At 40.3% G+C, this 23,555-nt stretch overlaps 1 protein-coding gene across 1 annotated transcript; it reads right to left on the bottom strand.

The window, feature by feature from the left end:
• Positions 1–13,396: 13,396 nt before the first annotated feature.
• Positions 13,397–15,339, bottom strand: LOC118711452 (serine/threonine-protein kinase MARK2-like). Its single transcript, XM_036424540.1, is given in 3 exon segments — positions 13,397–13,499; positions 13,501–13,538; positions 14,215–15,339. Coding segments are annotated over 3 exon segments (1,140 nt in total). The 5' UTR covers positions 15,214–15,339.
• Positions 15,340–23,555: the final 8,216 nt, after the last annotated feature.

Genomic DNA, 23,555 nt, shown 5'->3' with positions numbered 1-23,555 from the left:
TGTTAAATTGGCTCCAACATTTTATAAAATAGCAAGAGTGATTTTAATTTTGAAAACAAGCATGTGAATGTGCTTGTTCAAGGAAAGAAACAGACATTGTGAAATGGCCCCCAAACTCACTGTCTCAGGAAGAAACAGCCCAGGTAGCTGGCTAAACCAGACTTATTTCATGAACAATTCCCCAAAGCAATTAGATTAAAACTTTTTACACTATGAGTTTGCTCAGAAAGGCAGAAGGCTGCCTTTGGACTGAGAAAAAGGAGCCATGGCTGTAGTCTTGACAGTGAATGGGTTTTGGGAACTGGTGGCATGAAAATGAATCTCAGAGGTTTTTCAAAAGCAGCCGGTGCAACCACGTCCTTCATTTCCTTTCTGACTTCCTTGAACCATTGTGAGCATTCCCTCCCTTGGCTCACTCGACAATGAGAGTTCTTTGCTCATAGCGTGGCAGCACCATTTGAAAGTGAAAATGTACACTGTGACCCAGCAGAAGCACCAAAATGATTCCTGTGCATGCACTCGGGGCCATGGGCGGGGATGTTCAGTGCTGCATCACTTACAATAAATCCAAAATGGCAATGAGCTCCAGACCCAACAAAATAGAAATAGATAAATACATTATGATGAAATCATAACAGGGGATGCTACACAGTACTTGAAATGAATGATATAGATGTGTATCAATATGATAGATTTCCTGAACACATTTTACACTGAAAAAAGCAAGTTGCAAAATGGTATGATACTCTTAATGTAAAAATAATACAAAGCCATACTAAGTATTATACATGAATTATGAATGTGTGAGTGTACATATGTATGTGTGTTGTATGTATATACACACAGGGGGTTAAACACTCTCAATACTTCTGGCAGGAGAGGGAAGGGACTGGGATATAGGATATTAGTCAAAGGGAATCTTAGCTTTAGTTGCAATGTTCTAATTTTTTAAAAAAGGAAATTGAGTCATGTTTATTACTTATAGAACTAAGAATGTTTAAAATACTTAAAGATTTCTTAGCATTCTGCCTTTAAAGATGCCCTGAATAAGGTGATAATGTTTCCCAAACTGGGTTCTGTGGAACACCAATGCTCTGTCAGGTGTCAATGGGTATTTGTTGAGTTCTCACGTTATTAATTCTACAGAAGTCAGAAACTGAAATACAATTAGCAGTGAACTCAAAGGGAGCAGAAAACTTTCAAACCTTCCTCCCATCTTTAATCCCAGCCAGAATTCTTAAATGATTCCAGAAGCTTTCCTGTCTTTAAGTAGCATTAGAATATTTCTATTAAAAACAAACTCATAGATAAAGAAAAGAAAGTGATGGTTTCCAGATGGGAGAGAAGGTTAAGGAATGCGGTGAAAAGAGGGAATGAATTATGATGTACAAAGTGCCAGATAGAAAAACAATCACAGGGATGTAAACTACAGCATAAGAAATACAGTTAATGATATTGTAATAACTATAATATATATGGTGTCAGATAGGTACTAGACTTACTGGGATGATCACTTCATAAGGCTTATATCGCTATGTTGTTCATCATTTCAGGTGTACTATTTTGTACATCTGAAATTAGTATAATATTGTATGTTAATTGAAATTTAAAAATATTTTAAATATTAAAAAAGAATATTTTTTGTTAAGTAAATGTCTTTAGACTTTAGGATTTATAATAGTTGTGAGTACATGTAAGAGGGAGAAAGGTGAAGAATGTATCCTGTCACTTACATGTAAATTCAGGATTTTGAAATCTACTAAAGGTTCACAGGAGTCATGCTGTAACATCTGTGCCACATTAAAAGGTGTAGGAGACCCCATAGGACAAAAGCTGTTGTCTCGCTTGATAAGCTCCTCTTTCTTCTCCCCAAATTCATGATTGTGTAAGGAGTCATGGTGTATGCTAGGAGTAGGTTGAAATAGATGGGAGAGGTTTGGGACAGTTGTTTTGGTTTGAGAGCTGTGTGATAAAGTTTCTGGGTCAGTTGTTTTGGGACTTTTAAGAAGAGAGTGGGGTGCCATAAAGTCAATGGAGTCCCTTAGGATTCCACTAGCCTCTGCATGCTATTTTCTTTCTATATATATTTTAAAAAGATATATATATCTCCAGTCTTTTGTCTCTCCCTTTCACTCTTTCTAAAAATCAATGGAAATATATATATATATATATATATATATATATATATATATATATATATATATAGAGAGAGAGAGAGAGAGAGAGAGAGAGAGAGAGAGAGAGAAAGAAAGAGAAAGGAAGGAACATGGATGTGAGAGAGATACACTAATTAATTGCCTCCTGCATGCACCCTGACATGGGCCAGGGATAGAGTCTGCAACCGAGGTATATGCCCTTGACTGGAATTGAACCTGGGACCCTTCAGTCTGTGAGCCAATGCTCTATCCACTGACTAGCACTACACGCCATATATATATATATAAATATATATATATATATATATATATATATATATATATATTTATATATATATAAAATTGATTTTTTTTTACAGAGAGGAAGGAAGAGGGATAGAAAGTTAGAAATATTGATGAGAGAGAAACATTGATCAGCTGCCTCATACACACCCCTTACTGGAGATGTGCCCGCAACCAAGGTACATGCCCTTGACTGGAATCAAACCTGGGACCTTTCAGTCCACGGGCTGATGCTCTATGCTCTATCCACTGAGTCAAACGGGTTTTGGCTACATGCTGCTTTTTTTAATTTTCTTTCCTCTAGAATCCATGGGTCAAGCCCACTTGGGAGAGTGTGGCTTTACAGCCATGTAGGACTCCCTTCCTCAAAATGAGTTGGATACTCAACTAAGCCTGGGAAACACTGGGTAAAACCAAGTTAACATATGTCTATACTGTAGGGCTCTTGATAGCCTTTTATAGCTAATCCCTATCATGACTCTCTGAGAGGGGACCAACATTAATGGGGTTTCCACATGTACGTGATTTTATCTCCTCCCTCCTGGCTGACCCCTGCAGCAGGGAGTGACTTCAGAAAACAGATTGGTAAAAGGTAGAATTAAAAAGAGCTACCTCACCTCAGTGAAGATGAAGTTCCCAAACTGACAACTAAAAGTGATTCTTACTAGACTTGTTATAGTTGGCTCTCACTCTGATACTAGCAAGAAAAGATTTGAGACTGTGTGTAGCTTTAGTTCATAAGACCTCACTTATATAAAACAACAATTTTCAACTTTTTAAATTTCATGGCACATATAAACTAATTAGAAAAATTCTGCAGCACATCAAATGCATATATATATTTGCTGATATGACAAAAAATAGGTATAATTTTGATTGATTTACAAATAATAATAATTAATAATAATAATAATTACCTACCCTTTTGCTCCAAGTGACTTAAAAAAAAATCAGGATCTTATATAAGGATATCTGGTACCAAGAATTAACTAATCAGATGCAATCTTATTATGTGAACTATATATTTATGGTTCAAGATAGGGCATTTACACCAATGGCTATTGTGTTGGCTGCTGTTATTTTTTAAATTTGACAATCTAAAAGAGGTCAGAGCCCTTGACTAAATAGTTAGGTACTGCATGTTTTAAAAATTCTTGCACCACATGGTTTGAAAATTGCTGGTGGAAAAGCCCACTGTCAAGTCAAGCAGAAATGCCATGCCAGCTTGGCAAGCACACAGTAGCCACACATCACTATGAACCTTGGTAGAGAGGTGTGGAGTCAGGTAACCAAGAGGGCAGCTCAGCCCTCATAAGGATAGGCAATATTCTTGGGCAGAGATATAAAATTCAGGTCCAGGAAGTTTGTGTGGAATTCAGTTCTGCTGTTTTTCAATTTCTTGGAGAACATCTTAGTCATTACTGGTGTCTGGTGTGTGAGAGCCCATGATGACAAATTACTGAAAAGACTGAAGCAATTATCCAGTTAATTTAGGCTGAGCACCTATATTATCAACTCCATGAAAATGGCATACCGCTAGCAATAGAACTCACCTATTAATATAGCTGGGTAATAAAAGAGTGATGGAAAGCAGAGGGCGAGTGGGCCCTGAAGTCTGCATGTACTTTCTGACAATGAACAGCCCAGATAAATTGTGACAGGTAATGATTAACTTAGTGTTTAAGCACGTCTGAACCTTGCAGAATAAAACTCTGTAAGAATGGCCATCAGTACAGTGGAAGCCCCTGGAGTATTTCCAATGTCTGTTTCCTATGTTAGACAAAATGCAGGGATGTGGTTCCCAGCACAGGCTCTGGAGCTAGGGGCCTGCTGTGTCCTGGGTGTGTGTGTATGTGTGTGTGTGTGTGTGTGTGTGTGTGTGTGTGCTACAACACAAAACCCCTGGCTTGCTATGGAAAAGGGTTAGGGTGAGAATGCAAAGTGCTAAGCACAGTGCTTGGCACAGAGTAAGTGCTCAATATAGGAAAGATTACTGCCACCACCACCACCACGTTCCTCCTTGCATCCTGGTATTGACAACCAACTAACTGCTTGGACAGGAGCATCAGAACCATGTGGCTCCTCGCTTGTTAGAACTGTTAAATAGATTTGATGTACAAACACATCCTAGTCAGCTATGGGAAAGTGGCTTTTTCCTCTTTTTTTGTTTTGTTTTGTTTCAGGAACAGTTCAGTGTGTTTGTTTTTAAGCTTAGAGATTTGGCTGTGTGTGTGGTGGAGAGAACACATGTTCTTATTCACATGGACTTGGGCTTGAATCCCAGCTCTGTTCCTGACTAGGTAAGTGCCCTAGGGCAATTCGCTTCACCTCCCTGTGCCTCATCTGAAGTGGCCTTATGAGAAAAATGGGGAGTGCGATTCCTGGGCTTCAGGGAGCATTAAAGGCCAGATAACATTTGAACAGAACCGGGCACGTATACCTTCCATTGCTGTTGGTTCCCATATCTAGTGGGTAAAGGATGAGCTCATAGGAATTGTAAGGGAGCATTTTAAACTGTCTTTCAACACAAAACACCTGATTCCCCGGTTGCTGGACCCAGTATTTCGGCAAATCTCCACCGTGCAGCTAAATCACAGCTCAGTTGATCTGAGCCAAAGGGGTCTCTTAACCCAGCAGAAAAACCTGTAACAATACACAGAGCCAAGAGAATCTCCTGAGAACATGAGTCACTCCGCCAATGCAAGGTTTCACCATTAGTGGCTAATTCCTAAAGCAGGCTGACTCTGTGGCCAGTGTCCCTGCCAGAGTTTTCTGGAAGGAGTGCATCAGAACATCTGGAGACACCCACAAACCAGTGGCCTGGGTGTTCCTTGTTCCCTAATCACAGTCAGAATGGCTTCCCGCCATGTTTCTTTGGACCCTGCCTTAATTCCTGCCCCAGGAACTGGGGCAACAGCATGGCTGTGGGATGACAGTGTCTTGGGGGCTCTGGCTTTAGCATCTCAGATGCCAGCTGGTCCTCCTTGGGGCACTGAGGGTCTTCTGCTTGGATTGTGCCAACTAGTGGGTCATATGTTTCTTCATTGTAAATCCATCTGCCATGTGCCACCTTCCCAAACCATGTGCTCTCTTTTGGAAGAGAAGGGTAGACAGTCCTGTGAAGGAAATTTCGTGTGTGTGTGTGTGTGTGTGTGTGTGTGTGTGTGTATCTGTGTGTGTATCTCAAATGTTTAGGAAAATTAATTCACTCCAGGATCCTGTGGCCACCTTTGTTGATATCAAGAAGAAGTATGAACACACCTAGAATTGGCTCAGTATAACTGCAAGACAAAGGAGGTTAAGAAGGTATCTCTCTGGGATAAAGATGCTTCTATGTACACACACACACACACACACACACACCACACCCACACCCACACACCCACACACCCACACACATGCACACTCCCTTTATACATTTTCCTAGAGAACCAAAGACATTTCTTTGAAGAGGAGGATTGTAAAATCCCTCCCTACACAGACACACTCAGACATACACACACACACACACACACACACACACACACACACACACTTCATCTTTCATTTGCTTTAAAATGTATGTGAACTATCCAAACCCATTTGGTTGTGTCTCTTCAATCACTGGGTTTAATTTGTGTTGTTTGACATCTTTTCAAAAGATAATAGCCTCATTAAATCCCCAGGAACCACACACAACACATATTAAAAGCCAAACAGAAGTAAGGCACCATTTACCACAAAAACACCAAAAATAAGTCTTTTACTCCAAAGGCACATTTTTGAAACCTTAAATGAAATACACACTGCTTAATAAAGCCCCTATTTGAGTGTAAAGGCAGTAAAAAGACAAGCAGAACAAATAACTGATGTTCCAAGAGTTCAATTGCAAAGAATATAAATGTACCCATTGCTAGTTATGTTAAAATGTCCTTTTATATGAAATACATTGGTATAAACCCAAGAGTGCCTGTTAGTTATTATTATTTTAAAATATTGCAAATACACAGGACCATGTACAAGTGATCATTTCCACCTGGAAGGGCTCTTCTTATTTACACAGGAATTCAGTACCCGAGAAAGCAAGTTTGCCTGAGGATTCACCAAATACCAACACCCAGTGGGGCACAAATGTTTGAAAATACCTTAAAAAATCAGGTAGGTTTTATGGATTAATTTTACTGCAAAATAGAAATAACCTATTTTGTTTCTGATTATATAAAAGCAATAGCTTATCCATGTAAAATATTCAGACTATATTGGAAAGAACATAGACTACGTTAAAACATAGAATTAGCCTTAATCTTAATATTGAGAATAATTTCTAATATTTGGCATATTTCTGCCCACAATAATAAGCTTTATGATTAGGTATAGCTTAAAGAAGTTTGGAGACCTAGCTAAAAATGGATAAATGCCTACAAACAGATGAAAAGTCAAAACCTGCATAGAGAAGAAATACTATAGAATTTGAACATGTCAATATGTGTTAAATAATTTGAAGTGATAAAGATCCATCCTTCTCATGAAACTTCAGGCTCAGACTGTTTTATTGATATTAGATGGTTTTATGAGAATGTTGTACCAAATCTTTAGTGAATATTAACTTTTATCTCAAATGTTTGGGAAATAGAAAAAGGACAAAGTTTACACAGATCATTTATAAGGCTAGCATAGCCTTATTCCAAAATTAGATGACAACACAGAAATGCAGGTAATAGACCAATTTTACTGTACTTATTAAAAGTGATTCAAAAATATTAACTGTAGGTGTAAAATAATACATCAAGATCAAGTAGAATTTACCTCAGTCATACAGGACTGTTCAACAGAAAATTCATCTACACTAGTAAAAGAGAAAGATGTAAATTGACTGTACCTTCACAATGCTCACCAGTCAATCAGGAGTATGCAAATTAGTCCACAGAGATGGTGGGTTAATTTGCATACACAGGAGCTGAGTGGCGGGGGGGGGGGGGGGGGGTGTGTGTGTCAAGATCCTTACATTGTTGCTATGGTAATAACATAGGCATCCTGCACCACCCCAGCCACTCTGGGCCTCTGGGCAGCGTGGGAAGGTGGAAAGGTGGCTCTGGGCAGAGCAAAAGTGGTGCTGGCAGCCAGGAGAAGGAAGGCCCATTCTTGCATGAATCTTCATGCATGGGACCTCTAGTTTATGTATATTAGTGTATTAACAGACTAATGGAGAAAAAAATTGTATGATGATATCAAGCAAGATTAAAAAATAGCTTTGATAAGGTTCAACACAAATTTATGATAAAAAATCTTAGCACTAGGAATAGCGGAACATGTCCTTAACTTATAAAGGTTATTTATACTAAGAATCTATCAAAAGTATATATATTATACAATTATTGGCGAAGTTTAAGATTCAATTGTCTTTAAGATAAAAAACACAGGATGATGCTCACTAATAGAGGTCTTGGCTCAGACTAAAGAAACGATAAAGAATAAAAGTGAGGGTTAGAAGGCAAGGAGCTTGAAGGTGGTAGGACTCCCAGGCAGACTCCACCCATCTGCACATCCGCTGTGTGCACAACCATCTTGTGATGGCTTGAGGGCATCACGGCATGATGACCACTTAGGCTTTTATTAGTAAGGAGAGAAGAAAAGGGAGAGAGAAACATCAATTATTTGCTTTCCACACCCATCCTGACCTCGGATCAAATCTACAACCCAGATATGTGCCTGACCCATAACTGATCCCCTAACTTTTTGGTGCACAGGATGATGCTCAAACCACCTGAGCCACCAGCCAGGGCGGTTTTCCCCCAAAACTTTATTTTTATTGTTGACACTATTTCAGATATCACCATCCCCTGTTCCCCCCTTCCCCACCTCTACCCAACCCACCCCTCCTTCCCTTTGGCCATTACCACACTGATGTCTCTGTCTATGGGTTATGCATATATGTTCTTTGGCTGATCTCTTCACCTTCTTGTTCTCAGTTATTCACTACTCTCCTAGCCCTGCCTCCTGCAAGAAGGTTACATTTGCCTGTTGTTTTTTTTGTTTGTTTGTTTTGTTTTGTCATGTGATTTGCAAAGCTTTCCTCTGGAAGGGTAGAAACTTTCTGCCCTATTGTCACCTGATTTTACCATATGATGCGTTGGCCAATGAATATAAAAGGACTTGAGTGTGCCAGTTCTGAGTAGAAGCTTTAATAGCATCTGTGTGGGTTTGCTGGCTTCCTCATGCTTTCCCTCTGCTACAAGAAGGGCATGTTCTTAATTAGTGCTGCTTTTTCAGTTTGGATCCCAGAATAAGAAAACATACAGAGCAGAGCTGTAGCCAAAAGGTACTCAACATGTTACATGAGTGAGAAATATATTTTTGTTGTTGTAAATCACTAAGATTTGGGTGTTGGTTGTTACCATAGCATTAGCTTAATGAGAGCTGATTAATACAGAAGGTAAGAGATAAAATTGTCTTCATTTGCACACGATATGATGATTTATCTAAAAAGAACAATAGAATCAAAACACTTATTAGAACCAGTACAAGGACTGAGTAGGATTGTTTCATATAAGATCAATCCCCCCTTTTTAGCACCATCAACTAGAAAATATAAAAAATCTTAATATATAAAAATCCACAGTTTGTAATGACTGAATGGACAACTGGGCCATCCCCCAATCTTCAGGCTCCATTGATCAGGGGATGTCTAACAGGGAACCCGAGTGAGTGGCCCAGTGGGGACTGGTGAGTAGCTGGAAGACACACCTCTTGGTCCCTCCTCCTGGCCCTCTGACTCCAATCAATCAGTGGCAGAGGTGAGGTGGAACTGGGGACTGGCTTCCTTAGTCATCCTGCAGGTACAATCTCCAGAGGACAGGGCAGGCATCAATGGACCAGTGCCACCAGCGCGATCACAACAGCACTGCTGGCCTCCTGGAACTCTGCCTTAGGCACTGCAACTGCTTCCCTTCCCTAGATGCTCCACAAGGAAGAACGGATACTGCCAGGAGAGCCACGGGTGACCAGAGGTGACTGACTGCACTCCCCGTACTTCCTCCAGGTCACTTGAGCCAGCCCCCACCTGTCCCCCTCCAGATGAAGTGTGATCACTACACACGGAAGAAATGTAGTAAAAAAAACCAAGCCAATGACCAAGAGAATGCCGCAGTCAATGTCCAGAGTTTGGCTCAGGAAAACAGAGAGAAGGGAGAATTCCATAAAGAGGCCAATGCCAAGATATTTCTGAGTGACTTCCTGGTGTGTGACAGTTGTGTGATCATAGAAGAAGGAGCTATCCCTAGGCCTTTATTATTACATTTCCTGACAAAGTGCTCTAATAGTACAGATTCAAATTCTTTTTTTTTTTTTTTAAGAATAAATGTCTTTTATTTTTAAAATCCTCACCTAAAGATATCTTTTCCATTGATTTTTAGAGAGTGTGGAATGGAGGGGGTGAGATAGAGAGAGAAGCATGGATGTGAAAGAGACACATCAATTGGTTGCCTCCTGAACACACTCCAACCAGGCCCAGGGACCAGCCTGCAACAGGTATGTGCCCTTGACGAGAATTGAACTGTGACCTATCAGTTTACAGAGAAAATTGCCTAGGGCTCTTTATTTTTTATTACAGTCTACATTCAAAATTATTTTGTATTAGTGTCAGGTGTCCAGCACATTGGTCCTACTATCATGCACCTCACACACTTCCCACAGTGTCTCCTCACCTCTGATATTTACCCTATACCTGTCACCATACATAGTTATTACAATATTATTGGTTATATTCCCTATGCAATAATTTACATCCCCCCATAACCACTTTGTAACTACCAGTTTGTACTTCTTAATCATTTCACCTTTTTCACTCAGTCCCTCAAACCCTCTCTCCTCTGGCAACCATGAGTCTATTCTCTGTATCTATACATTTATTTCAGTTTTGTTTATTTTTTTCTTTAGATTCCGCATATAAATGACTTCATATGGCATGTGTCTTTCTCTGTACTATTGGAGTTTTCCTTTTCATATATGAAGTCTTTTATGAAGTCATATAACTCTTTTGCATTTTGTAGGAGAGAAAAACTGAAGCATTGACCTCAGACATATCTAGGTTTGAATCCTACTCCTATCACTTTGTGAACCTGACACATTACTTAACATTTCTGAACTGTTTCCTCCATGGGACAATACAGATAATACTAACTACTAGAATTGGCATAGTAAATCATAGCACCAAGTACATCCTGGGCATTTAGCAATAGCAGCTATTATGATGGTGGCTCATTATTCAACAATGTTAAAAGAGTCTTCTAAGAACCAAGCACTGTGTAAGGCACAAAGAATACAGCCAACTTCACAGAACCCCAGTCTTCCTGGAAACTACAGTCCTTTAAATTGGTAGTCAGGTTGAGAAGAGCTGGTGGGAATGAACAGAAGTGTTGTTTCAAAATCATGAGCTATCCCTGCACCTTCATTATTACATTTCCTGACAAAGTGCTCTAATAAGACCACATAATCCCAATCTCTCTCACCTTGTAACTTCAAAATAAAGTGATTTTTATCCTGAATAGAGAAACCCTTAGGCTGGAGAGGAACATGCAGCTGTGGGTGGAAAACAGGTTACTATTTTGGTGTGGACTGGTTGTTATTGTTGCTGTAGTTTTCTAACCATCTTGCTTGTTTGTGATTAAGATGATAATGTTATACCATGCTGATGTTCTGTTTTGAAAAAATAATGTAAATAGATATTTTCAACACTTGTACCCTTTATGTACAAGAAATAATTATCTCTGTATACCTGTTGGCTTGATAGGGCAATAGAGTCAAAGCTATTTCCTCTTATGTTTTTATTCTTCCATAGCAAAGGTAGGTATGCAAACAACTGAAAAGTGTGTGTCCCTGTCAAATAAAAAAAAGAAGGTGTGTGGGGGTGGTGTGGGGGGAGGTGTTGTCCTTCAGCCTTGCCTGCACCCTCTCTAATCTAGGACATCCCTCTCACAATCTGGGACCATTGGCTCCTAACTGCTCGCCTGCCTACTGCCTGATCACCCCTAACTGCCTCTGCCTGCCTGCCAGATCACCTCTAACTGCCTCTGACTGCTGGCCTGATCACCCCCAACTGCCCACCCCTGCTGGCATAATTGCCCCCTAAGTGCTTACTCCCCTATACCAGCCTGATCTTGCCCCTAACTGCTTGCTCCCCTGCCAGCCTGATTGTCTTTTACTGCCTCTCCCTCAGACCCCGCCACCACAGCTTTGTTGGGAAGGAATTCGGATGTCTGGTAGATGTCCACTCAACCCAGTCTAATTAGCATATTACCCTTTAATAAATATAGATATTTAAAACCTTACCATTTTTACTTCAAAAGATTAATAGAAAATGAAATTATCTCAATCCTACCTGGACATGATCATAATTTACCATGAAGAAAAGGAAAGCATAAAATAAATAAAATTATAATAATAATTTTAAAAAATGCCACCAAATACCACTTGTTATTCAAAGGTCCTTTTTCATTTAAAAAGGAAGATTAGTGAGAGTACGAGGGGGTTAAGATAATTAGCACCAACTGAGAGCTCCTCTTTGTAACAGACATGTTAATGTAGAATTGAAGAGGGAATTACACTATGGAAGATTAATCTTGATGCCCTTGCTACTTACAAATATGCCTTATGTCACCCATGCTTTGGGGACCATTGATCTAAACTGGCTGGAGCAACTAGTATCTCCAAGATAATACTAGCTACTAGAATTGGCATAATAAATCATAGCAGTTCACAGTTTTGGTCATAATTCTTTATAGCGATCACCCAGGTGACCATGCATCCCAGTAAAATCCCAGCCCAACTTTACACTATTGTCCATGCATCATTATGAATCACATTCCCTCTTACATTCCAATGTGTCCTGGTTTGGGACAATCCACTATGTAGTGACCAGGTGGATTGTTCACCTGTTCACCATTTTCTGAGCATCCAATTCTGGACCTGGGTCTGTTATGACTGGAAATACAAAGGTGAGTGAGGTAATTCCCAGCCCCTAAAAACTCAGAAATGGAAGATAAGGGCAAGGAGAGGAAGGGAACCACTTAATGACAACAAAGTGATGAGAGTCACAGAGGTCTATGCCATGTGCTGCTGGGATCACAGGGAAGGAGGGCAGATGACTCAGAGGAACACCAGGTTCCTCAGGGAAAGGGGCAGCTGATCAGTGATGTCAGACAACAAATCAGTTCCAGAGAGGCAGATAGGTCTTTTCCTTTTACAACAATGGATTCATTGTAGGGAATCTACATGTGTAGGGAACTGGTGTGGTAAGGACAAAATTGGGGAAAACACTTCCTTGCTTAAACCCTTCATGGATTGGTCACTGTTCTCAGGATAAACTGCACACTCCTTTCCATGGCCCACAAGCTTTGCCCTTCATCTGCAGCCACAACTCCTGCTGCTCTCACACCAACTCAATATGCTTTGGCCATCTTGAAAAATTTCAAGTTCTTTCCCACTTGAACTCTTTTCTGGAGCTCTGCTGTCCCCTCTGCCTGGAGCACAGTTCCCTCAGCGATGTAAAAGTCTGACTTATATACAGGGAAAGCCCACCTGAGAATGACACCAGCACAGAGGGAAGTGAGCAAAGCCAAGAGGCCAGGGGAGGTGACTCCTGCTGAGGTCATAGACACCCAGGCCAGCAGCTGCATGACAATGGAGACCTCTGCCTGCTTGTCCCACTAATGTCTTGGTGCCTGAAACCCACCCTGCATGCTGGGAACCACACTTGTTCCTGTTGGAATTCCCCTTATAAAGTCCACATACTATTATCACTACACACTTCTCAAACTATAGGATGCACAGCCCCAGTTCTGTGCAGAGTAAGAAAAACAAAGTGCTCAATACATCTTTCTGGAACATCAAGTTTAAAATATTTAATAAGCAGCTCATAAACATGGGAGCAAAGGAGCAGGGGAGGGAAGGGATCCAGGGAAAAGTCCAGTCTCTGGTCTCATTCAGGTGGGGGCTGAGGGATGGACCCACAGCGAGGGCAGCCTCTCCTCTTGACCTCTGGGGTATCCGGGCAGTCCTACAAGCTCAGCAGGCATTGTGCTTCTGAAGGCCAAGGCGCTGCTGGATTCACTCCTGGTGTGGATCCTGTGAAGAGAAAGCTGACAGTTTACACACCTCCATTGTCCACCGGACCAACTCCTCTCCCCCTGCACACACAGTGTGTACTTCTGGCACCGCTCTCACCTGCAGCTGTTTGCCTCCAACCTTTGGTTCATCTTCTATACCACATGGCCGGCCTTCCTGGAGCTCCGCACCTTCAAGTTGACTGTGGCCCCGCCTTAACCGTCCACAATTTTAAAAATCACGCTGGTTTGATTTTTGTCCTTTTGAGATGTTTCTTCTCGGTGGGTGGCCCACAACATATGAATCTTATGAAAAACTGGAAGGCCCTCCTAGCAATGGACTGCCGGCCCTGGATCGGGCTAGAGGGAGCAACTGGGGTGCCACCCTCAGGCTGCCTTGCTTGAAGGCAGCTTTCATGGGCGGCTCCCTCTGGGGCTCCACCACCGCTGCTGGCGCTGCTGGTGCTGCTGTTGTTCTGGATGGAGAGGGAGTCCCCATTACTAAGCTGAAGGTCTGCCCTGGGGGTGTCTGGGCTGTGCTCTGGGGGAGTGGTTTCCAGGTTGGGTGGGGAAGTTGTCACCCTCAACTGCAGGCATTTTGAGGAAACAGCAGGCTCTTTGGTGTTCTCATCAAATGGCTTACCATCCTCTTGGCTTAAGGACTTGCTACTGGTGTCAGGGGAGTAACAGGGCCTTACCCTGACGGTGCGGCCAGGCATCTTGGTTTTCATCATTCTGAGGATCAGGTATGTGCCCATCACTCTGTCAAATTTTCTTTGTGTTACTGACTCCTGGATGTCGTCCTGCTTAAAGCCGAGGCTCTGCATCATTTCTGTTACCTGGGGGTCCAAGTCACTGCGGGGCAGCTCACTGTATGGCCTCAGCATCGTCTCCTGGCCCTTGTTGAGCCAGGGGTCCTTCATTACATCTTCCAGTGTCGGTCTTTGGCTAGGGTCGATGGTGAGTAATTTTCTTAAAAGTTTTTGAACCTCCATTGACATAAAGTATGGTATATAGAAATGTCCACTTAGTATGTGCTTTCTCACATTCACAAAGTTGTCCCCCTCAAACGGCACCACCCCCGTCAGCATCCTGTACAAGAGCACCCCCAGGCTCCATACATCAGTTTTGCGGCCATCATAGGTTTGACGCTGCAAGATCTCTGGGGCCGAATAGCAGATGGTGCCACAGAAGGTGCTCTGTTTAAAATCACTCACTTCCTTACTGAAGCCAAAGTCTGTTAATTTAATGGTCATATCACTGTCTATAAGAATGTTACCTGGCTTCAGGTCTCTGTGGACAATGCCCTTCTGGTGGCAGTACTGGACTGCGGATACTATCTGCCGGAACACAGTGCGGGCTTCTCCCTCATCCATTTGGCCATAGTGCTTCAAGTGTTCAAGTAAGTCCCCTTCGCTCGCATGCTCCATAGCGAGAAAAATCTTGTCCTTGGTGACAATCACCTCAAATAACTTTGTGATATTTGGGTGATTTAAGCTCTTAAAACAATGGACCTCTTGAAAAAATCTAGAGATGCCATTCAGTCTAATGGCTTTTACAACCACCTGTGCCCCAGTCAGCAAATGCCGAGCCAACCACACCTCGGAATTGGATCCCTTTCTGATACTCTTTAGGAGGAGATACTCGCCAATAGAGTGCTCCTTGAAGGCAAAGCGGGGAGCAAAGGGATTAAACATGGCACCTTCAAAATAACACAAAAGAGTAACAAAATAAAACAAAACAAAAAGAAAAATAAATAATAAAAGAAAAGGAAAAAATAAACTTAAATAAAACAACAAAATAAATAAAAACAAAAAAATAAAATAAAAATGGAAAATAACAAAATAATAATAATAAAAAAAGGCCAAAACAAGCTAGACCAAAACGCCAAAACAAGCTAAGGAGTCCAAGTCCACAGGTCACCACAAATCAGCTTCCTGGGCTATAACGGACAAAAAAAACTCTGCCTGGTCAGGGTTTTATACAGGAGTGGTTAGCAGTTGCATCATAGTGGCACCTTATGAGATCAGATCAAGAAATGGACCAATCATGGCTGGGGTGTGGTTTGCAGTTCCATCACAATGGTGCCTCATGGACCAATCACGGCTGCGGGTAAACCACAGTGGTTTTCTAAGTTTTTGGTTTCATCACCCTTACGCTCTGGGAAAAACTAAAAGACAACCCTCAGAGAGCTTTTTGTTTATGTGGGAAATTAAATATTGATGTTTACTTTATTATAAATGAAAATCTGTAATATGCAAGCATACAAACACACGCAAAGAAAAGTCTGACTGATTTTCATGCTCCAGGTCTCAGTTCAGATATCACCTGCTTAGAGAGGATGCCCCTGATCCATCCATTCTGTCCTGCCTCACCCAGGTTTGTCATCTTCATAGAACTGACCACAGTGTGGCTGATTCTTGTTTACTGACAGTTCTTCCCATGAAAGGAAGAGCATGACTATAGACACGTTCCCTGTGTCTAGCACAGTGAGTGGCTAGAAAACAAGTATTTAATATTTTCTCACTGAATTAACAGAAGAGTTTGGGAGAACAAAAGAAAATATGGCCAACTACTTATTTAATCAGAGTGATTCATAAATAGATCTTAAAAAAACTCCGCTTTTGGAGCAGATAAGATAGGACAGAGGAGGGCTGAAGTTTGGGTTTCCAGGTATGTGTGTACTCAGTCAGGCTGAGGAAAGGCCATTGTTGGAGCCTTGCTGTAAAGATTAAAGAAGGTGATGTGTCCCTCCAATTGTACTTGCTAAATTTAAATCCAGCTACAGGTATTTTTACATCTTGAATATCCATTTCCAGATGACACAAAGGACTTCTCAGGTGACCCTAATTAGGTCATTTACATAAATTTTGGTGCTACTTGAATGAACCATCTCTGTGGACAGAAGTGATGCTGAGGCTTGCTCATTTGCATTTATAAACACACTGAAATATCTGGATGAAAGAATTTCTGCTGAGGTACAAAATATGTTGGGGGCAAATTCTACCCTTTATGAAGGCAGAGAGGGACCAGGCAGGCTTGAGGACATTTAGGGGAAGCCTCTCGCATATTATGTTTCAAACTAACTACTTTCAGTACATTGAGTGTTTTAACCACATGTATGACTTATTATTCTAGTAATAACTTTCCTTTAACATTTCCCTCCTAAAGTCTGAGCTCTGTGTATAGGGAATCTTTAGAGGGAGCCTGTGAGCTTTTAGATCGTTATTTTTATCTGCACCAGTGACACTCAGCTCCTAAGCATGACTGTCTCTGATGCTGAGCTGATTGGGACCCAAATGAGGACATCTCATCAATTCTAGACAGCTGTTCACAAGTTCCAGTCAGAGATTAGAATAAGCTCAGAAAGGAGGACAGGGAAAATTTCAAAAGAAGCTGCAGTCTTTAAGAATGGCATTAATAGTTACTAAAGAAATAATAGCAGTAGAATAGAATACTTTCTTAGCATAATGATCTCTTTCAGCAAGGTAAATACAGACTCAAAGATAAGACTTTTAATGTGCCCAACCAGCGTGGCTCAGTGGTTGAGTGTCAACCTAAGAACCAGGAGGTCACAGCACATGTCTGGGTTTTGGGTTGGTCCCCAGAAGGGTGCATGCAAGGGATAGCCAATCAATGATTCTTGCTCATCATTAATGTTTTTATCTCCCTATCTCTTCCTCTCTGAAATCAATAAAAATACATTAAAAATACATTTGATGTAAAACTATCAAGGGAAAAACCAGGCTCAAAAAAAAAAAGAAACAAGCAATCATCTTTTTCAATCTACTAGTACTCTATCAATTAAATGCTTATGATTGTGCCCAAGTGAGCTTATAGCTTTTTTAAAAATCTTTTTCTTGACCTTGTAATTTGCTTAGTTTGGGAAGGAGGTGGGCAATAAGTAATTTTACTACTTGTTCTTAAGAGTATGAAGAATTTTTGCTTTACTGTACCTGGCTCTTCCTGAGTGAGGAGTGAGCTCCTTGGCCCTTTCAATGGATCCAGACAAGTCCTAGGAACTGCTTCTTCAGACCTGATGCTCTTTTCTGTTTATCATATCTCCTGGGACTTCTTTACCTGCTTCACCTCCAAAATCTCTTCTTCCTCAGGAGGTAGGATGTCCCCTTATTGCTGCTCAGAGGCCATGCAAAGTTGCATTCTTCCCAGGTCCAGTCCTGCATGTGTCCATGAGTACACACCAGCTCATTACTGGGTGTTTCCTAGACCTCAGCCATGGTTCTGGTTAGATGAATACCACACATGGAGTCACAGGAGAGTACTACCCTTAGTACTTAAGATTTCTTCTTGTCTTCTTCTACGTGAGCTGTGTGAATGCTGTGGGGCCATTCTACTCATTGACCACTGAGTGCCCTAGCTCATATTTCCTCTTTTTGTGCCAAAGTTTTCTCAGCTTTTGAACTAGTTACATGCCTATAACTCTATGCTGGCTGGAAAGATGAAATTCACAGGCCTTAGGGACTGATTTGTAAACTGCTCCTCTGATTCATCACTTTGACAATACAGTGTTGAACATTATAACATGACAGAAAACAGTTGAACCACTAAATGACTCTGGACAAGGCATCCTAAATAGAGTCTAAGGTGCTACCAAAAAATGCTTGGAATTTCACATTAAGTGGCTTTTGGTGATAGGGTACCTTTGTGTTCTGTTTGATTGGAAAGAGTCCAATGGTTTTGACTTTAAATAAGGCAACTCAGGGAACCATCACCTTTACCTACTCAACCAACATCCAATTTTTATTGAACAACCACTAAGTGCAAAGCATGTTACACTATATATGCTAAGAAAACACATCTTTCTCTTCAAGGGAAGGCACATTTTATTTTTTAAATTTAATAAATCTTTATTGCTCAGATTATTACAATTGTTTCTCCTCTCCCACCCTCTCCCACAGCTCCCTTCCACCCGGTTCCCATCCCATCCTCTGCCCTTACCTCTCCACCATTGTCCTCATCCATAGGTGTATGATTTTAGTCCAGTCTCTTCCTGCACCCCCCCACACCTCTTTCCCCCTGATAATTATCAATCCACATGATGAATTCAAACAAATGGAAATACTCATTTATTTTCAGTCAGTTCTATAAGCCCCAAGCAAATAGACAGGTGTGGGATGCAAAAGGGTGCTCATTACAAGGTCTACAAATGGGCACATCTTTGCATCTAGCTACTGGTTCTGTCAATTGACTCAGAGTCGCCTACATATAAAAATGGCATCAAAATCCTGCAGGTTCTGTAGAAAAGAAATAAGATGTATCATTTGTTTACTGTGATACTGATCAGGCAGTATCTATGTTCGTGTCTAACCTGGTAACTTGTTGATTATTCTCATGATATGCTTAGTATCTTACTCTATTCTTACAAAGTTTACAGGGAGGAATGTGGTCTGGTTAAGAGCAGGGTTTAAGACAGAGACTTGGGTTTGAGTCCAGTTTCATCACTTACTTACAATCCTCTCTTTTCAGGTAAATGACTAAATCTTGCTCCTATTTCCTTAACTCTAAAATAGATATGATATCATTGAATTCGTATAGTTGTGCAGGGGAATGAGATCAAGTGTAAAAAATATATATCTGTGCTCAGCTGGTTTGGATCAGTGGTTGAGCGCTGACCTATGAACCAGGAGGTCACTGTTCCATTCCAGTCAGGGCACATGCTAGGGTTGTGGGCTCAACTCCTAGTAGGGGAAGGAATGCTGGGGAAGCCAATCAATGATTCTCTCTCATCATTATGGTTTTTTTTCCCTCCATTTCTTTTATTTCCTCTCTGAAATCAATAAAAATATATTTAAAAATATATCTGTAGAAAGCATAAAAGGAATAAATATTCAACATGAATAATTTTCCTATCTCTCCACCTCCACCACTTGAATTTAAGTGTGTCAGTCAGTTAATGAGGACACAAAGACCTAACAATTGTGACCTCTTTTTCCTATGATTGTGCATATTGAACATAAAGTTCATTTCAGTTTCATGGCAACTATATTATCTCTTGTGTTGTTTACTGTTTTAATCACACTACATATTGGTTCTACATTTAACCATACTAGATACTGTCTCCCCATCTGAATGAAAGGTTCTTGAGCATGAGACTTGTTAGAATATTTTGTACATGCATTTTTAGGGTATATTTAAAGTGTTCGGTATATATTTTTCTAGTGATTAACTTGAATAACATAATAATGCCTATGATCAAACCATGATACCTATCTACTTATTTGCTAGTTTTGAAGCCAGGCACTACACAGTGTACAGTCACTCTTTGAAGGTCTAGTGTATGTAGGACACTGTCTTTATACAGCTTTTCTCCCAGCCTCATTGGCCACTGTGTCATGATCTTACTCATTTTAGCATTCCTAGATGCAGCACTGTGTCCAGTTAGACATAAAAATATCCTACATACATTTGACGCATAGAAGAATATATAAACATTGATGAAATGAAAACACTTGAGTATAGGTCTATGAATTAAATGGAAGCACATATAGTCAAGGGGAAAATATGTGTACAGATGACCTAAACAGCTCAGGCAATTGAGGTCTTTTGTAGCTCTTTCAGCTTGGGGTGGGTATGGGCCAAACACTGCCTCATGATAAGCTGACTCCCAAAAGACTGACAAGAAAATACATCTAAACCATTGCTGATTACTCCATGGGATAAAGAGAGAGAAATGGTTGTTTGAAATTATTTTAAAATTTGTAAACTTATTTATCTTAGTGGGGCAAGGGAAAATGAAAAATGTAGGGAAAATAATGAATACTATGCCAATGAACTGATGACACTTTTCATGTTCTAAGAGATAATCTTTAAAAGCAGAACATGAATTGAAGAATAAATTTACTAGCAGCTAATCTTGCTAATTTCTTTCTTTGGTATAATAAACTTTCATTCACTAACAGACTAGTGCTGACTATGCCAGGAACAAGAACTATGGAAATGAATCAATTATAGTCCTTGTCCATAAAGAATATGTAATTTAGTTGGGAACTGATTCTTGAAACAAATACAAGTGAGAAAGAAAGAGGATAGAAGGAAAGAGGGAAGGGAGAGGGAAAGAGAGAGAGAAATACTGTCTAAAATTTGAAAGTGTGCATATACAAAGGTAATCTTGATGATTAGCCAGAACATTTCATCTCAGTATGTGGACACTAGGATTTATTTTTAAAAACTTGCGCATGGCATTTCACATTAGCCACTACTCCATTTGGCAAAACAGACTACACAACATAGACCTGGATTCTAGTCAGAGTTCTTCAGCTGATAGCTGAGTGGCCTTGGGCTAATCAAAACTTCTCTCTGAGCAAACTACCTCATCTGACAAAAATAGAGTTGGCTTACCACAGGAGGATGTTGACAGAGAAAGCACTCTGCAAATGAGAAGTACTATAAGATATGACTATATTCGTCGCTAGAGAACCTTCTCAGCTAGATGTCCTCTAGTATTCCCAGTTGCCCATCTTGCATATCTAATAGACAAAGAAATCTTAATCTAAGCCCATAGCTTAATGGTGACTTCCAAGTTAGGATACTAGTTAAGATCACTTGGGTTTTAGGTGTATGTGTGTGTGCATTTTTCTAGTTCCACAGTTTTCATCATATTCTCAAAGGGATCAACAGGTGCAGAAGAGACTAAGAGCTGCTGGTTTAGACTAAAAGCTGCTGGTTTGGCTGCTTTTGGGGGATACAGAAGGTGCCTTATTTATCTTTGTTTCTCAATACATATGTCATAGCACTCTGTACAGAGTAGAGGCTCCTAAATTTGTTACATTAATAAATATAAAGCCTGGCTGGTATAGCTCAGTGGTTGAGCATCAACCTAAGAACTAGTAGGTCACAATTTCCAGTCAGATCACATGACTGGGTTATGGGCTCGATCCCTGATCCCCAGCACAGGGTGACGAGGGAGTGAGCATACAGCCAATCAATGATGTTTTTCTCTCATTGATGTTTCTCTCTCTATCCCTTTCTCTTCCTCTTTCCCTAAAAAAAATTAAAAATAAATATAAAAATGAGTATGTCTTATGATGACAAATATTAACATCTAAAACTAGTCCAACTTCATCTTAAGGATAAAGTATTGAATTCCAATTAATTGGTTTCATTTTAGGGCTGAGATATTAATTTCTGTCACTGGTTGTCAAGTAGGAAGAGGTACCAAATTTAGAAAGCCTGGCAACTGCCCAGTTTTAAGCAATTGGTTTTTTTGTTTTTTGTTTTTAGAAGCCTCTTATTTTCAACTAACTAGAGATGCCCTTTCTCTCCTCTTGGGTTTTCTTTGTCTGATTGTCAAGGTTGAAGGCTGCTCAGTCATGCAGGCCTCCTCAAGTCCCCTGCAAACACAAGGGAAGGATCTGGTGAACATGTGCTCTGAGAAACCACAACCGAAAAATAGACACATGCTGGGATTAGACATAAGCTTCCAGTAATATGCTTGTATCTGCTCTGGCTAGATGTTTCTTACAGAAATGCAAATCTGCTAATATGAAAACTTTCCTGACACAATTACTTGAAATTGTGATGTTTAGATTCATGCCTCCGACAGAAGAACAATGGAAACAGGTGAGGTGCTTAGCTTGTCAAACTGTATCACAACTAGAGGTAACAGTACAAAATTACAGAATTTATATATGGTAGCATCCTATTTGTGTAAAAATGTAAGTAAATATAGTAAATATTTTTGGTGAACAGGATATGATTTGCAGCAGAAGAAGGAGCAAATTAAGGGCTTTTACTTCTTAATTTATAAATATCCATACTACTTTATGAAGATATCTATATTTATATATCTATATAGGTGTCTGTATATCTATATACTATAGATTTAGATACATATTTCAGTGAGTATATATTGCTTTTATTTTTCAAAATACCCCAAACAGTACATTTAGGAGGGTGGTTTCTATGATGGTAAATTTGTGCAAATTAATTAAAGCTTTGAAAAATTAGTTATTCTGTTTAGCACATTTTAAAAGAAAATAGAAGCTAAAGTCAGGACTGTATATGAGTGGTTTCTATTGCCATTGAACTCTCACCACAATAATCTTCATAGAGTAAGCCCCAAAGAGAGTTTGGTAATGAACCACAAAACTTATTTTCCATGATTCCATGGATTGTCAGACCCGTTAGGCAAGGCTAGACTGTAATCTTGGAAACAAAAGTATAAGGTAATTCTAAAAGGCCTTGATTTCTGTGTTCAAACATAATTTTATTAGCAGAGTACACTATGCCCATTTCTCCCCAAGCCAGCTTTTGGATGAGCACGAACCACTGGTAGCTAGAATTCAAACCTGGCCTTGGTATGCAGTCTTGACTATTTTAAGCTCCCCGGTTCCTCATGTGCTTTTATCAACCTTTCTCCAACCTGCAACTATTTTAATTATCTGGTACATGATCAAAAATGCATTCCCAGCTGTATTGTACCAGTCAGTAGTGGCTGACGGGGCCTTCCTGTATTGCTTCTCTATAAGCGTCTGAGAATATTTGCACTCTCCATCCTATCTATTTGGAGCTGTCCCAAATTCCACAGGCTGTTCCACTGTGGGGAGGTGGAGAGGGAAGGGAAAATGAAGGGAAGGTGACTGCTGCTGACTGTCCAGAGCATGTAACATAACACTCAATTAGTCCCCGCTAATGTATTTAAACATTTGTTTATTGTAATTTATCTCTGGCACATTATGAGGTTGTTAATGATGCTAGAGAGGAATAATTGCTGTTTCTGTGATTAAGTTGAAATGAACACAGACGAACAGTTAACGAGCTATGGTATTTACATGACACTCATAAGTTGAATAAATAGATTTTTCTTCTTTGAATGTTAACCAGAGGCACATGATTCATTTATGGTGTTTATATGACTTAATGAATGCTGATTCTATATGCAGAATTAGCAAAGAGGTTGACTCATAAGAAGAATACTAGAGTCCTAGTGCATGAAATTCCTGCACGGGGGGAGAGGGGGTTTGTGCCTCAGCCTAGCCTGCACCCTGTCCAATCTGGGACCCTTCGAGGGATGTCCAAC

Source organism: Pipistrellus kuhlii, unplaced genomic scaffold (genome assembly GCF_014108245.1).
Source record: "Pipistrellus kuhlii isolate mPipKuh1 unplaced genomic scaffold, mPipKuh1.p scaffold_m20_p_8, whole genome shotgun sequence".
NCBI lineage: Eukaryota > Metazoa > Chordata > Mammalia > Chiroptera > Vespertilionidae > Pipistrellus > Pipistrellus kuhlii.
Note: the sequence above shows the minus strand (reverse complement) of the source record. Positions and strands in the feature narration are given on the sequence as shown.